Source organism: Notolabrus celidotus, chromosome 18 (assembly GCF_009762535.1).
Source record: "Notolabrus celidotus isolate fNotCel1 chromosome 18, fNotCel1.pri, whole genome shotgun sequence".
In the NCBI taxonomy this organism is placed as follows: domain Eukaryota; kingdom Metazoa; phylum Chordata; class Actinopteri; order Labriformes; family Labridae; genus Notolabrus; species Notolabrus celidotus.
The window spans coordinates 3,775,461-3,791,930 of record NC_048289.1 but is presented as its reverse complement, the minus strand read 5'-3'; the positions used below and the strand labels follow the sequence as shown (position 1 = coordinate 3,791,930).

The 16,470-nt window shown below is 41.9% G+C and overlaps 1 protein-coding gene across 4 annotated transcripts in view; it reads right to left on the bottom strand.

Annotated features, from left to right (window-relative positions):
• spag9b (sperm associated antigen 9b) overlaps positions 1 to 16,470 on the bottom strand; it is a 67,345-nt gene that overhangs the window by 13,060 nt on the left and 37,815 nt on the right. For 3 of the 4 annotated variants that reach the window (XM_034707629.1, XM_034707632.1, XM_034707631.1), the window contains exons 6-16: positions 9,788 to 10,190; positions 9,609 to 9,702; positions 6,818 to 6,942; positions 6,341 to 6,398; positions 5,379 to 5,531; positions 5,204 to 5,261; positions 4,880 to 5,010; positions 3,426 to 3,482; positions 707 to 886; positions 436 to 565; positions 221 to 310 (exon numbers count right to left, since the gene is read on the bottom strand). In XM_034707629.1, coding sequence (XP_034563520.1) covers positions 221 to 310; positions 436 to 565; positions 707 to 886; positions 3,426 to 3,482; positions 4,880 to 5,010; positions 5,204 to 5,261; positions 5,379 to 5,531; positions 6,341 to 6,398; positions 6,818 to 6,942; positions 9,609 to 9,702; positions 9,788 to 10,190 — 1,479 coding nt within the window. The remainder of the gene's footprint in view (positions 1 to 220; positions 311 to 435; positions 566 to 706; positions 887 to 3,425; positions 3,483 to 4,879; positions 5,011 to 5,203; positions 5,262 to 5,378; positions 5,532 to 6,340; positions 6,399 to 6,817; positions 6,943 to 9,608; positions 9,703 to 9,787; positions 10,191 to 16,470) is intronic. The other variant, XM_034707630.1, reaches the window with a different exon arrangement.

The window sequence follows — 16,470 nt, the reverse complement described above, 5'->3', positions numbered from 1 at the left end:
ATAACTTTTATATTTATTATAATAATAATTTAAACAATACAAAGTAATAATGACATTAAATATAAATAAATAAATTCAAATAGTAATAATATTTTTTTTTTATTAAAGTCTGAAGTCTGAAGTTTCAGTTTAAACATGCTAACTTTAGTCTTCCTTTTGGATAGATGTATAATTAATGTTGATTATATTTTGTATGTAACTCTGCAGCTTCAGGAAATACCTTCATAGAAGCATCTTTCTCATCCAGCGGTCTGAGGAAGACAGGAACAGGAAGATTCTTCATCTTGCTCTCTGCGTTACCACCATTAGCCTGAAACATTAAAAACAGCTTTACCATTTGTTTCAGTTCACATCCCTTTACTGCAACCATCCACTGAAGAGGATCAAACAATCTACAGGAGGAAGAGATGCAGGGGCTGACGCTGCTGTCCTTACTTTGTACTTCTTAGGGAGACTCCAGCCGTAAGCCTGCACTCTGCCGTCCTCCTTCTGGACATGAGCTTTGACCTGCTGGTACTGAGCCCTCTTCTGTTCCCGCCTGGACACCACGTTATCTGCTGCCACTCTGAGGGACAGAACCACAGCTCCATGAGCAAGGGTTACCATATTCATCAGAATGTTGGAGTCATTCAAACACTTATCTTAGTCTTTAATAATGAAGCTACAGAAGTCTATGAAAATATACCCTAAGTAACAAACGACTTACTCCTCATTGAGGAAATCGAAGGCCTTGCTCTTGTCGCTGGGCAGCTGCTGCAGGGTGGTGCTCCTCTTCTTCACGGACGGCTGGATCTGAGAGGTGGGAGCGTTGTACTTGACATTCACCGGGGCCTCGACCGCCGGCTTCTTGGCTGCGGCGCCCGACGAGCTAAACAAACGGCTGAAACTGGAGGTGTAAGGGCAGGGAAGTGGGAAGGAAAAGGGGGGAAAAAGCACACAGACAAACGTATAGAGGGGTGGACAAAAGCAGGAGCTCCAGCAACAGAGGTTGGGTCCAACATTTAAGGATAAAGAAATAACTCCCCCATGCCAACACACCATGCCAGCTTTCACACAGGTAGCTACAAGTCCCGCTAAAGACCTCACTGACAGGTCTAAGCATCAGAGCAGCTGTGAGAGTGCTGACGAGCAGATATTGCAGGGTTAATAATGAGCACTGAGTGGGACGTTAGTTCACAACACAGAGCCAACAGATCTGGACACCTCCTGTTCCCCCACTAACTCTATGGTTACACAGTGATTAACAGATACAGTCTGTGCATGTTTCTAATCCACACAATTACAGATGATTACTCTTCATATTAAATATAGGACATACAGCGCCTTGCAAAAGTATTCATACCCCTTGAACTTTTACACATTTTTCTACGTTACAAGCACAAACTTACATTTATTTTATTGTGATTTCATGTCATAGACCAACACAAAGTAGAGCATAAATGTGAAGTGGAAGGAAAGTGATACATGGTGTGAAAGATTTTTTACAAAAAAAAGCTGAAAACTGTGGCGTGCATATCTATTCAGCCCCCTTTACTCTGATACCCCTAAATAAAATCCAGTGAAACCAACTGCCTTCAGAAGTCCCTTCATTAGTAAATAGAGTCTACCTGTGTGTACTTCACTCAGTATGAACACTGCTGTTCTGTGGAGGCCTCAGAGGTTTGGTAGAGAACATCAGTGAACAAACAGCATCATGAAGGCTTAGGAACACACCCCACAGGTCAGGGGTAAAGGTGTGGAGAAGTTTAAAGCAGGGTTAGGTTATAAAAACATATCCCAAGCTTTGAACATTTCACGGAGCACTCTTCAATCCATCATCTGAAAATGAAAAGAGTATGGAACAACTACAAACCTACCAAGACATGGTCTTACTCCTAAAGTGACAGGCAGGGCTAGGAGAGCATTGATCAGAGAAGCAGCCAAGAGTCCCACGGTCACTCTGGAGGAGCCGCAGAGATCCACAGCTCAGGTGGAAGGATCTGTCCACAGGACAAATAATAGTCCTGCACTCCACAAATCTGGCTTTTATGGAAGAGTGTCATTATTGAAAGAAAGTAATAAGAAGCCCCGTTTTCGGTTGGCCACAAGCCATGTAGTGACACAGCAAACATGTGGAAGAAGGTGCTCTATTCAGATAAGACCAAAATTCAACTTTTTGGTCTACTTTGTGCATGAACCTGAACACACCATCCCCACTGTGAAACATGGTGGAGGCAGCATCATGCTGGGGGAGGCTTTTCTTCAGCAGGGACAGGGAAGCTGTCAGAGTTGATGGGGGGATGGATGGAGCTAAATACAGGGCCACCCTGGAAGAAAACCAGTTAGAGACTCCCAAAGACTTGAGACTGGGGCGGAGGTTCACCTTCCAGCAGGACAACAAACCTAAACATATAGCCAGAGCTACGATGGAAGATAAAAGCTATTCATGTGTTAGAATGGCCCAGTCAAAGTCCAGACCTGAATCCTGTTGAGAATCTGTAGCAAGACTTCAAAATTGCTGTTCTCTATCAAAATCTGACTGAATTGGAGCTGTTTTGTAAAGAAAAATGGGCAAAAATGTTGGTTCTACAAGTGCAAAGGTGGGAGAGACAAACCCCAAAAGACTTGCAGCTGTAACTGAAGCGAAAGGTGGTTCAACAAAGTATTGACTCAGGGGCTGAATACTTCTGCAAGCCACACTTTTCAGATTTTTATTTGTCAAACATCTTTAACACCATGTATCATTTTCCTTCCACTTCACATGTATGTGCTAATTTGTGTTGGTCTATCACATAAAATCCCAATAAAACAAATATAAGTTTGTGCTTGTAACGTGACAAAATGTGGAAAAGTTCAAGGGGGATGAATACTTTTGCAAGCCACTGTATACTCAGTTAGACCCTCCACCCATATCCCTTCCACAGAAACCTTTACACACCTCCTGCACACAAACATCACAACACCAGGCAGAGTATAGAGGGACACACACACAAAGAGGGCAGGAGAGATGATGCTTTTATCAGATTGTGCTCCTCTTATACAAACAACCGTCCCAATCCCACGTCCAAACACCTGCTCGGAGGAATCCCTCAAAGTAAAGACACTCTCATTCCTTATGATCTCAACACAGGAGAGCCGAGACCACGCTCAGCTTTCACTTGAGCTGCTGTTTGAGTGGATGTTTACACATTTTAATAAACTGTGACAGCAGAGCGGCTCAGATGTGAGATCAGAGCCCGTGTTTCTGGCTCGCTCTCCTCTGTTAAGAGTTTGTTAACAAGATGAGAACATCAGAAGCTCAGTCAAGACGTTAGCATGTCAGAGATTTACCTACATCCTGGAGAAAACAACCATACCAACATGGAATACAAAGCAAAGTGAGACATGTAAATACAGATGTCACAGCGAGGTTTCAGAGATGAAGTGAGAAGAATAGAGGAGCTTACAACTGCCAGAGGCTGGATTTCTTCTTCTCGGGAAGAGCCGGGTTCTCCTTTGAAGCCCTGAGAGAGACAGATCACTTTGAATCAGACGGAGGAGGAAAGTCAGCTCCTCAATTAGATCACAGAAACTGAATAACTATCAATGATGCTGCTGCTGGTGTGTATGCAGCTGTTATACCAGAACACTTTGAATGACATGATTACATTAAATTTGATTGAATAATAAGCAGAAAACCTCAAGTATAACAATCCAGTAGATCTGAGCTTTATTGAATTACATGTTAACTTAATGATTAACCTCAGGGGCAACGAGATGCAGGAGATAGACACTCCATGCTTCACATTCAGGGTCCAATTAAGTTATTTCAGTTCATGTGCCGAGGGTTCTTCCTCTTGACCCATGAGCTGCAGGCTTTCAGACACATGCTGATCAAGTTTGGTTGAGATGCAGATGTTCTGACCTGATTGGATGCAGAAATTGTTCAGGGTTTATTCTCTTTGTTAAGTGTATTTTGGGGCTTTTCATGCCTTTATTGTCATTTAACAATTTACAAAAACTGGAAGCTCTTTGAGATGTATTCAAGTAACGAGATTCTCTAAAAGTAGTATGGGAGGTATAACCTTCAGTTCTCAGGCCCCTCTCCTTTAGAATCATCTACCAGTCAGGGTCCAGGAGGGTCCGGGAGGCAGACACCCTCTCTACTTTTAAGAGTAGGCTTCAAACTTTCCTTTTTGATAAAGCTTATAGTTAGAGCTGGATCAGGCTTGGACCAGATCTTAGTTATGCTGCTATAGGCTTAGACTGGCACACTGGGATCCTGTCTCTCCCTCTCTCTCCTCTCTGTCTGCCTGTCTCTTACTTTAACTTTTCCTGTCCCAGTAAAGTTACCAACCATAGACCTTTCTGGAGTCCCTGAGCTCCCTTGTCTCGTAGGTTCCTCTGGATCTCTGCTGCTGTGGACGTGCCAGACTCCAGATGTTATAACTACTACAATCCGTCTCACCACTATCATCTCTCTCTCTCTCTTCATCTCCCTCTATCCCTCTCTCCAACACAGTCACAGCAGATGTGTGTCTAACATGAGTCTGGTCCTGCTGGAGGTTTCTGCCTGTTAAAGGAAGTTTGTCCTTGCCACTGTAACTTGCTAAATGCTGCAAAGTGCTCTGCTCATGGTGGATTAAGATGAGATCAGACTGAGTCCTGTCTGTAGGATGGGACTGGATCTGATCCTGTCTTGATGTTGGGTCTTTGTTAATAATAGAACATAGAGTACGGTCTAGACCTGCTCTGTTTCATTTATTGATAAAAGATGATTGTAAACTGAGCCCTTTGAAGGATTTCTGATCTGATATCACATATTGTTGCAGCCTGTCTGTGTTGTAACTCCCTCTCAGCCTCCCTCAGATTAAAGTGGTAGAATATATCAAACACATGCAGACTGTTTGTCCTCCCGTACCTGATCATCTCCGTCCATCTGACGGCCTCCTGCAGCTCCATCAGCCTCTCCTTGTACTGGTTCCTCTCCATCAGCACTCTGGCCATCTCCACCCTGGTGAAGCGCTTCCTCTGAGCAGTGGGCACATCACTCTGAAGGGAGAGGAAACAATATATGATATGGCACAGTGTAGCTCAGAAGATCAATACAAAGGCTGTTTGTAATGAAGCACTTAAGGCTCTACTGGAAGTTACTTAGACATTGTTATTTGTAAAAACACTGAAACAGGTTCAACTTTTTTGTCTAATTAATAGAGATGTACGACTATCACAGACGAGGACTCACATCATCTTCATTGTCGTTCTTGACCTTATGTTTGGTCTCTTCAAGCTGCACTCGAATCCTGCAACCAAGAGACAAACTTTCCATCTTTAGCAGACATGTTAAAACAGAATGAACACAAGCCATGTTTGAATAATATGAATGAATGTGAAAAAGAGGGAGGTGTCAATCGACTCACCTCTTGAGTTCCTCCTCTAACTCTTTGTTCCTTTCCTCTAGTTTGGTTCTGGACTGAGTGACCGCTTCCAGCTCTCCGCGCAAAACCTCCTTCTCACAGGACAGTTCATCCACCTGAGCTATCAGGTCGTTCTTCACCACGTTCAAAGCATTTCTGAAAAAATAAAAACAACAGTCATATTACAGACATGTAAGGGATAATTTAAGTGTGAAAAAGAATCCTGACAGAGTGAGACAAGACCCCAACGAAAAGCGTTGGTCGTTTGCAGAGTAAGCATGCTAACCAAAGCTAGCGTATTAGCCACGTTGTTAACTTATGTGATGCTAACAGAAGCTAATGGTTTTACCTCACCTTACGGCCTTTGGTGTCAACAAGCAGAAGCTAAATGTGTCTGAACTATTTTTTGTGGATTGATTTGACATGACGTGTGATCAGTTTGACTCTGGAGTTGCTCATGTTAGTGAAAGTTAATAACTGTAGTTAAGGAGTTTGGACCAATCAGAATCAAGCATCTTACACAACTGGAAGATCAGAAAGACAGCCGGGTAATGAGTGAAAATAATGCAATAATAGCATTTAACACAGGGTAGCAGCACTGTGCTGTTTCTTTAAGATGCAAAGGGAAGGATATCTCTGTCTCATGCTCATTATCGATACTTCAGTTACAGTGGTGCAGTCTCACCTCAACGCAATCAGCTATTCTGAGGGAAGCTGTTATTTGACTGATAGATAGAGCCTAATGGTGTGAATGCATTGCTTTCGTAATAGGAGAGGCAGCTGACAGTTGAACTGTTCACATAAACAGGTTGTTTCATTCATCACATTTTGGGTCTTCTGTGTTGTGGTGTTCATTCGGCAAAGACCGTAAAAACAAAACACCTCCCACAGCCATCACTTCTACAGATGTATAACAGACAGCGTTCAAAAGAAATGAAACTCAAGAAGTTAGAGGGAGTCCTCACTTGGTCTCTAGTAGCTGGGTGTTCTCTTGGATAAGATGCTCCACCTCCCGACCCATACCTGCAAACAGTCAAATAATGAGAGCACAAAGAGAGTGAATGTCTTCTTTTCATGCACTCCAACAAACTACTCATGTCTGTCCTACACACTAACATATTCTTTCAGCTTACCTAGAAAGTTGTAGTCTGAGAATCATGCAAGAGACATTAAGATGTGTAGTAAGTCAAACAGTCTCATCTGAACGTCTCTAGTCAACATCCCTAAACTAATCTGCTGATGAGGACTATACACCCAGAACAAAGTCACAGAGGGAGGAAGAAGAAGCTATGGGGGTGAATCATTGATACACACCAGAGAACTCATCTGTGAAACAATAAAGCCCGACAGCCAGAGAAAAAGACAGTTCAGAAACACGTGAAAGAAGAGACAGTGATAGAGTTATCAAAGACCGTAACATGAGACAACGTGAGGCGTCTTACCCAGAAGATCGGCTCCGTCATCCACGTCACCGATCAGGTCGTTTCCAGCCGACGACAGCTCCTCAAACAGAGAGTCAGTGTTTCGGTCGAACGCTAGATTCTCTATTCCACCTTTAGTCGGCGTGCTGGATGGAGAGATACAGCGGAGAGGAGGGAGGAGGGGGGAGAGGGTGATAAAACAGAAAGTACAGTAAGGTCATGTCTAAAAACTGTTTCTTCTTCTTCTTTTAAAACAAAACATTTATTTGTGATTGGTAAAAGTCTTTCTTGACAACATCTGATAGGGCTGAACGATTTTGGAAAATAATCTAATTGTGATTATTTTCCTTAATATTGCGATTATTTTTCAAGGTCCTCTCCTCAGTACTTTTCAACAAACACAAGCAATAAATCAATCTGTATTATAATAAACAATATCAGATTGAATTGTTCCTCTCATAGGCTAGCTTTATGTTCAGATAAAGGCAAATGAAGCATTAATTAATATGAAAGACTGTTTATTTATCTACTTCAATTACAGTTGTAAAATTACTAAATACTTTGACTTGCAGTCTTGTAAGTGTTCACCACAACTACTTAACAAAATTCTGCCAAACAAGTTTAAACAGGGTTCCCACTCTTTTCCAGAGATCATTTTCCAGGACATTTTCAGTGATGATCAAGCTGGTATGACAGTCTAAATTTAGTTCCTAATGTAGTTCCTAAATAGTCTAATATGTTCCTCTCAGTGGAAGTCTACATGTGCAGTCTATGGCTATCAATGAAATCATCTCTTACATGTTTAAAAATTATGGCGAATAAATTATAGAACAATACAACCACAGATGTACAGCACTTCACTTTATTAGTGCAACCAAGTAACAATGATGGGCAACTCTCATCTCAGCTTTCTCTTTTCTCAAAAAATATAAAATGAGCTAAGAAAAAAACAAAAGAGCCTGCAAAGGACTGGAAGCTGCCTTACTGAAATAAATAAATATTAATAATAATCAGAAGATCAGTGCATAAATTGACCTAAATAGAACTGAATGACAAAAATGGCCATAAATGTTGAATGGGGATGTGTTTTTTTTAACTGTGTCAGGTCGCACACAGTCATGTTGGAATAATTTTCCAGGACATTTTACTTTTTCTCCCATTTTCCAGGTGTTTCCCAGTACAGGAAAACTGGTCAACTGTTTTCCAGGTTTTCCAGGACGTGTGGAAACTCTGTTAAAGCATGTTTTGAAGTGAATCAGCCGACTGAAGGTGTTGCAGCGGAGACGCTCAGCTGGGGGCCGCGGATGAGTGACAGGTCTCCACAAGACCTTTTTTTCTCCACCACCGGACTGATTATGACCCCGTTGCGCTCCTGGCTGACACCTGACCACGTTCACATGCTTATTTTTCTCAATAAGAACTGAAGTATGTTTCTGTTCAGTTGTCCTGTTGCAGTAAATCCACATGTTGTAGCCTGAGTCTTCCCTCTATGACTCTGCTTCTGCAGAGATTATTCATAGGCCTGCTCCACACGTATTCCGCTGGTTGACGTTTTGAACACCTAAATATGATCTGTAGCTGTTTAATACCGTCAGTTATATACATTGTGTCGGGAAGGAAATTTTGATTTAGGGATAAACACATTTGGCATTGTTTTTGAAATGGAAAACGTTTGCAGGTTCTGCACAATACCTGTCGTTGCGGACCATCTTCTTTTTTTTTATAGCCTAAGTAAATCCACACAACTGACGTGCTGCCCCTCATTGGTACTAAACTTTCTGCAGTGTCAGTTTCTGTGGAGCCTGGGGCCATTGTGCGACAGGTTAAAGCGCAACGTTGACTTCTCTCCCTGCTACGCTCTGCTACGCTCGCAAGTCACGTTGAGGAGTCAAATCGCATCCTTCGCGTTTTATCATATCGCAATTTTATCACAAATGCAATTAATCGTTCAGCCCTAACATCTGATCAAAAAGTCGATCTAGAAAGTGTCCTGAAGTCTTCCAACAATAACTTTCTGATCTTTAAATCTAAAATTGAAACCTACAGACACAAAGAGAAGTGTCAAAGACATACTGATGAAGCTGGAAGTAGTTACATCCCCATCTAGTATGGGAGGTTGAGCCTTCAGTTATCAGGCCCCTCTCCTTTGGAATCATCTACCAGTCAGGGTCCAGGAGGCAGACACCCTCTCTACTTTTAAGAGTAGGCTTCAAACTTTCCTTTTTGATGAAGCTTATAGTTAGAGCTGGATCAGGCTTGGACCAGCTCTTAGTTATGCTGCTATAGGCTAAGACTGACACACTGGGATCGTGTCTTTCCCTCTCTCTCCTCTCTCTGCCTGTGTCTTACTTTAACTCTTCCTGTCCCAGTAAAGTTACCAATCATAGACCTTTCTGGAGTCCCTGAGCTCCCTTGTCTTGTAGGTTCCTCTGGATCTCTGCTGCTGTGGACGTGCCAGACTCCAGCTGCTGCTACAACTACTACTATCTGTCTCACAACTGTCATCTCTCTCTCACTTGATCTCCCTCTATCCCTCTCTCCAACACGGTCTCAGCAGATGTGTGTCTAACATGAGTCTGGTCCTGCTGGAGGTTTCTGCCTGTTAAAGGAAGTTTGTCCTTGCCACTGTAACTTGCTAAATGCTGCAAAGTGCTCTGCTCATGGTGGATTAAGATGAGATCAGACTGAGTCCTGTCTGTAAGATGGGACTGGATCTGATCCTGTTTTGATGTTGGGTCTTTGTCAGAGGCTCAAACCCTGCTTACTTTCCATCACACACAACAGGCCAAATGGTGTACTTATATGTCTGTACCTTGTTCCTCTGCAGCCCTCCAGGTCCATGTCCAGCTCAGGTGTGGACTCTATGATGGCCTGCACCTCTGACTTCTCCAAGTCGTCTGCTCCATCTAGAGAAATCATCAGAAACACAACACGGACAATGAGCCAAACTCAAACAGCAGTGAAGGACCAAACCATCACGCCTAGGCTTACCCATCTGTCCCTCCTGCACCGCCAAAATGTTCTTACTGCTCTCTGGTTTCCCCCGGCTTCCATCCAGGTTCATATCGAGTCCGTCCAGGGGCGTGTCTACCGACTCCATGGCAACATCAGACACATCAGATGGGGTCACAGACGCAGACCCACCTCCAGCACTGGACACAGGCCTAATTCCTGCCGACCCTTCATCATTAGCAAACAGCGCTGTGGCTGACTGAGTGTTAGCGCTGGGTGCAGATGTTGGAGTGTTTGATTTAGACATTCCACCCTGAGAGGACATGTTGGATCTGGATTCTCCAGCTTTTGAAGACACGGGAGTTCCACTTTTGGAGACACTTCCCTGGTTGGTTGGTGTGCCAGGCTTGGAGCCTCCTCGGTTTGCTCCGGCCATTTCATCCTTGAGATGAGAGGAGGACAGAGACAAAAGAGAAAGGTAAAAACAGATGACACTGACAGAGAGGAAGAAGGCTCAGGGTCTGTGAAGTCAGGGCTTCAGGAGGTACCGTCTCTGGACAACATTATGATCTTTAAATATTGATTTGTACCATGTGATCTTTCCACAATCTTGGCTGTAAATAAAGACAACGTGCAGAACATTGAGGCTGTGCAAACTCACAACAGCAAAACAGAACACCATCGCAAATGCATCTTCTTCTCAGACTTTTCAACCATGAAGTTTCAGAACGGGGAGAAACATGAACACTTAGAAAATCCAACTGTCATTTCAGGAAAGGCTAGAAGGATAAGTTTAAGCTTGTTTAAATCTCTTTGTTAACTACTCTAGGACAGGATTCCCAAACTCTTCATCACACAATGTAGTGGACCAAAAAAAACCCAAGGATGCTAAATTTAGCTGGTTGGAAGGAAATAAGACTAATTAGCACATGAAACATGCCACTGTATTACAACCTGCTGCCACTGATACTGTTGTTGCTCTATCATAGTTACCTCAGATTAAACTCTTTTTCACGGAGACCCTGAAGCCCCAAAAATAAATATTTTTTATCTTGTGCGCACAAGATAATTATAACCTCTCCAACTATTTCAGATGTGTATTGTCAACATAAAGCCAAATGGAGGACACTAATTTAATCCAGTTGTACTTGATAATATAGCTGCTCTTGTAGACATGGTATTGTTATCAACAGAAATCATCTGAAAGACAACAGCAGGGTTCCCACTCTTTTCCAGAGATCATTTTCCAGGACATTTCCAGGACATTTTCAGTGAGGATCAAGCTGGTATGACGGTCTAAATTTAGTTCCTAATTTAGTTCCTAAATAGTCTAATATGTTCCTCTCAGTGGAAGTCTACATTGAAAGACATGTAGTCTATGGCTATCAATGAAATCATCTCTTACATAATTAAAAATGATGGCAAATTGATAATAGAATAATGCAACCACAGATGTACAACTGATGGACAACTCTCATCTCAGCTTTCTCTTTTCTCAAAAAATATAAAATGAGCTAAGAAAAAAACAAAAGAACCAGTGAAGGAATCAGGAAGCTGCCTTACTGAAATAATTAAATAATAATAATGATCAGAGGATCAGTGCAATAATGACCTAAATAGAACTGAAAGACAAAAATGGCAACAAATGTTTCTCAACTAAACTCAGACTCAAAATATACCTTCTTAATCCTGATATTCATCCTGCTAAGTGGTCGATATAAAACAAAGCAAATGTCACATTTTTTTATTTGAGTTACTGTAAACTCTGAAAAGATTGCACCGGTGTAAAGACGCACTCTGTATTTGAAGATCTCTCAGAGGTTTAAAAAAATGTAAACTGTCTTCCTGCATGGTGATGTCTATTATGATCAGGGATGTCTACAACGTGGAGTTTCTGTGCAGCTGTGTCGCTCTTTTCGTTCCGTTTGTTTTCACTATCGGGAGTTTGCACTCCTACTAGCTAGAGCAGGGGTTCTCAAACTTTTTGGAGCCAGGGACCCCTTACAGGTGAGAAAACTGTCCATGGCCCCCTCATAATTGTAACACAGATTAAGCACATTAGTGATGTGTCATGATCAAAAGCTGCGGCTCTGAGAGCCGATGCTTTATAGTGAATCAGAAGAGCCGGCTCACATCAAGAGAGAGCCGGCTCCCAGTTTGTTCCTTTCGCTGCTTAGCTCTCACAGTGCTCAGCCCCAGCTCTGCTCACAGCAGAACTTTGTTTTGATTGGTTCTGGTTCGGTTCTGGTTCAGGTCTGGTTCGGTTCTGGTTCAAGTCTGGTTCGGTTCTGGTTCGGTTCGGTTCTGGTACGTTCTGGTTCGGTTCTGGTTCGGTTCTGGTTCAGTTCTGGTAGGGTTCTGGTTCGGGAATGGTTCTGTTCTGATTTGGTTGGGTTCTGGTTCGGTTCTGGTTCAGTTCTGGTAGGGTTCTGGTTCGATTCTGATTTGGGTCTGGTTCGGTTCTGCTTCGGTTCTTGTTGAGTTTGATTCTGGTTCTGTTTACATGAGTTTGGTTCTGGTTCTGTATGCTTAAGTTTAGTTCTAAACCTAACCCTAACCCTAACCCTAACCCTCATCCTAACCCTAACCCTAACCCTAATCACAACCCTAACCCTAATCACAACCCTAACCCTAACCCTAATCACAACCCTAATCACAACCCTAACACTAACCACAACCCTAATCACAACCCTAACCCTAATCACAACCCTAATCACAACCCTAACCCTAATCACAACCCTAACACTAACCACAACCCTAATCACAACCCTAACCCTAATCACAACCCTAACCCTAACCACAACCCTAACCCTAATCACAACCCTAACCCTAATCACAACCCTAACCCTAACCACAACCCTAACCCTAATCACAACCCTAACCCTAATCACAACCCTAACCCTAACCACAACCCTAACCCTAATCACAACCCTAACCCTAATCACAACCCTAACCCTAACCACAACCCTAACCTTAACCCTAACCACAACCCTAACCTTAACCCTAACCCTAATCACAACCCATCCCTAACCCTAATCACAACCCTAACCTTAACCCTAATCACAACCCTAACCCTAACCACAACCCTAACCTTAACCCTAACCCTAATCACAACCCATCCCAAACCCTAACCACAACCCTAACCTTAACCCTAATCACAACCCTAACCCTAATCACAACCCTAACCCTAACCCTAATCACAACCCTAACCCTAATCACAACCCTAACCCTAACCCTAATCACAACCCTAACCCTAATCACAACCCTAACCCTAATCACAACCCTAACCCTAGGATCAGGGTAAGAATGGTTTTGTAACAGAATAAATGCACAAAATTGGGCAATTATAATGCTTCTCATAAAAACACCATACTTAAAAGGGTTTTCAACACAAACCATTAGTTTTTGCAAAGTAAAGGTAAAACATACGGCTACAAAAGATCCTAAATTAAGAGCCGCTCTGGAGTCGAAAGAGCCGACTCTTCTTTGGGGTCCGAGTCAGAAGAGCCGGCTCTCTGAAAAGAACTTCCCATCACTAAAGCACATGCTTACTACCATTTGCACTCTTAGATGCCCTTGGAACTATTTGTATTGTAAACCGTATCAATGTAAATTAACAGTAACAAGTTTACTAGAAATGTATTCAAATTATTTCACCGACCCTCATGCTATGGTTCGCAGATCCCCAGGAGTCCCAGGACCCCACTTTGAGAACAACTGAGCTAGAGTACGGTAATTGAGCCAAGTGTACCATAAAACATAAACAATATACCCCCGTTTTCTGTGAATGCATGATTATGAAGTGAAGGAGAAAAGATGTGAAAAAAGTTGTGCAGTGTCGCTGTCTTTTCCAGCACAGCGTGCACTCAACTTTCAATGAATGGGGATGTGTTTCGTTAATCGAGTCAGGTCAAACGCAGACATGTTGGAATAATTCTCCAGGACTATCTGTGATTTTCCAGGACATTTGACTTTTTCTCCCATTTTCCAGGTGTTTTCCAGGACTGGAAAACTGGTCAACTGTTTTCCAGGTTTTCCAGGACGCGTGTGAACCCTGCAACAGGCTCAGCAGGAGTCTTTTCGCTGACAGACACGCCCCTTTATTGAATATCATTCACTGATTGGACGCTGTAGCAACTCAGGCTTCTCTGAAACTTCACATCACCTGAGTTTAATAACAGCGAGAAGACGGACCTTAAAACAGTCACTTAGATCATAAACATACACTACCAGTCAGAAGTTTGGACACACCTTCTCATTCAATGGTTATTATTTATTTTAATTATTTTCCACATTGTAGATTAATACTGAAGACATCAAAACTATGAAATAATCTGGTTTTGCCATAATCTGGATTACAACAGTAGTCAAATAGAGCTATCCATTGTGTACTAACCCTACCTCTGAACAACACAACTGATGGTCTCAAACACATTAAGAAGGCAAGTCATTCTACAAATCAACTCTTGACAAGGCTCATGTTCATTAGAAACCATTCCAGGAGACCACTTCATGAAGCAGACTGAGAGAATACCAAGAGTGTGCAAAGCTGTCATGAAGGAAAAAGGGGGCTACTTTACAGAATCTAAAATATAAAACAGATTCTGCTTTGTTTAACACTTTTTTGTTCATTCCATAATTCCATATATGTTCTTTCATAGTGTGGATGTCTTCAGTATTAATCTACAGTCTTTACAATCATTAAAATAAATACAAACCCTTGAATGAGAAGGTGTTTCCAAACTTTTGACTGGTAGTGTATGTCAGTTTCTTAACAGTCGGTATGTGATGAGCTGAGATTAAAAAGTGTTTGATGTGAGTTTTATACACAAAATACTGAACATAAAATCAAAATCATAAATTCAATTTAACAGAGGACTACTCCCGGGTTTTATAGACTTGTTTGTTTATTTCAGATTCACTGTATAAAGAAATAGAGTCATATAGCCTAAAATCATAGACAGCATATAAATATTCAAGCTAAATAATTATATTGTGCGCACAAGATAAAAAATACTTTTTATGGGGGGCTCCGTACTTTTTTATTTGCATGGTTTTATTTAAAATGTAAGCTCTATTTTTCTTTTATACTTGTCCCATAATAAATCAAATATGCTATTCTACATTTCACTTATCTTTGAAGAACTTTCAGGACCCCTCTATCAGTGTTTCCTGAACCCCCAAGAGGTCCAGACCCCCACTTTGGGAAACACTGCACTAATAAATTAATCTTAAAAATACTGAATTCAATGATTGAAACCAAACACAACATGCTAGCAGCTAAAAGTGAGCACCGTGCAGCTAAAACCAACATGCAACCAGGACTCTGAATCTCACACACACCTCTGATGGTTGAAGCTTAAAAGGCAAAGGTTAAACAAATCGAACATCAACGATACAACAATCTGTGCAAGTTTGTTTTTAATCACACCACGGCAAAGTCAACAACACAACTTCACAACACGTCAGGGTTTGAGGAAGCTTTTGTTAGGTTTGTCTTCGGGGTCTACCTGGTCCTGATCAGTCTCCTGACTCAGCACATTCTCCTTCACACCTTCATCTTCCTCTCTCATGGTGCAGAGCTGGTCATCAGGCTGAGAGATTTAAAACACCTGGACTAAGATATGTCACATTTTATATGCTGCAGCAACTGAGAACAATAACAACTGTCACCGTCAGAACTAGGGATGTCTAAGAGCTTACTCAAACACATTTTTTTGTTTGGATTTTCTATCACGTGGAACAAACATCATGTGGTCTCATATTTCATTCAGCTATCAGGGAGGTGTGTTAAGTTTAAAGCATGTTTCATGTGAATCAGCTGACTGAAGGTGTTGCTCACAGCGGACATGCTCAGTTGGGTTCAGCGGCTGAGTGACAGGTCTCCACGAGTGCTTCTTTTCTCCGCCACCTGACTGATTCTGACCCGGTTGCGCTCCCGGCTGACACCTGACAGCATTCATGTGCTTATTTTTCTCAATAAGAACGAGTAGACAGAAAACTGGACACTGTGGCCCTCATTTATCAAACGTGCATACGACTGAAACAGGGTGTACGACCATTTCCACGCAAAGGTCGGCATTTATCAATCTGAACGTGGGCGGAGGATACGCTAAAATGCCACGCAGGTCTCAGCTCGTGTACGCAAGTTTTCATGTGAGTGTGGAGCGCGGTGCAGCAAAGTAAATCTGTCTGTGGTGGAAAATTAGCACATAGTAGTGTAGAGCATTTTCAGACAAACAGACGGAGGCTCACAGATTAATATTTAGATAGATAAATTAGATATGATACCAAAAATGTATTTTATGTTTCGCTTTCTATCAATCCTTTAAAATGCTTTTGAAATGGCGTTGAGCAGAGCAAGCTGTCAGCTGATTTCTTCCTATAACAAATGTGTGTTTTCTTTATCCATTTACTTTAAAAATCTACAAAGCTTTCAGTATTTATCAACACTCCCATGTGCACAGTTAACTCTATAGAAAATATTGTTGGTGATTTAAACAGAAAAACACAAATATTTAAATTATCTGGAGGAAACTGAATTAAACTTTAGCGTTTGAATTAGGTCGGGTTTGTTTTTAGAAAGATGTGATTGATGACAGGATTTCATACTATTTAATTGAATGAATGGCCTGCGTGTGCGTATGCGTGTGCGTTTGTGAATGTGTGTGTATGTGTGTGTGTGAGATAGCTGACCATTCATTAAGGACGTAGCACATTCA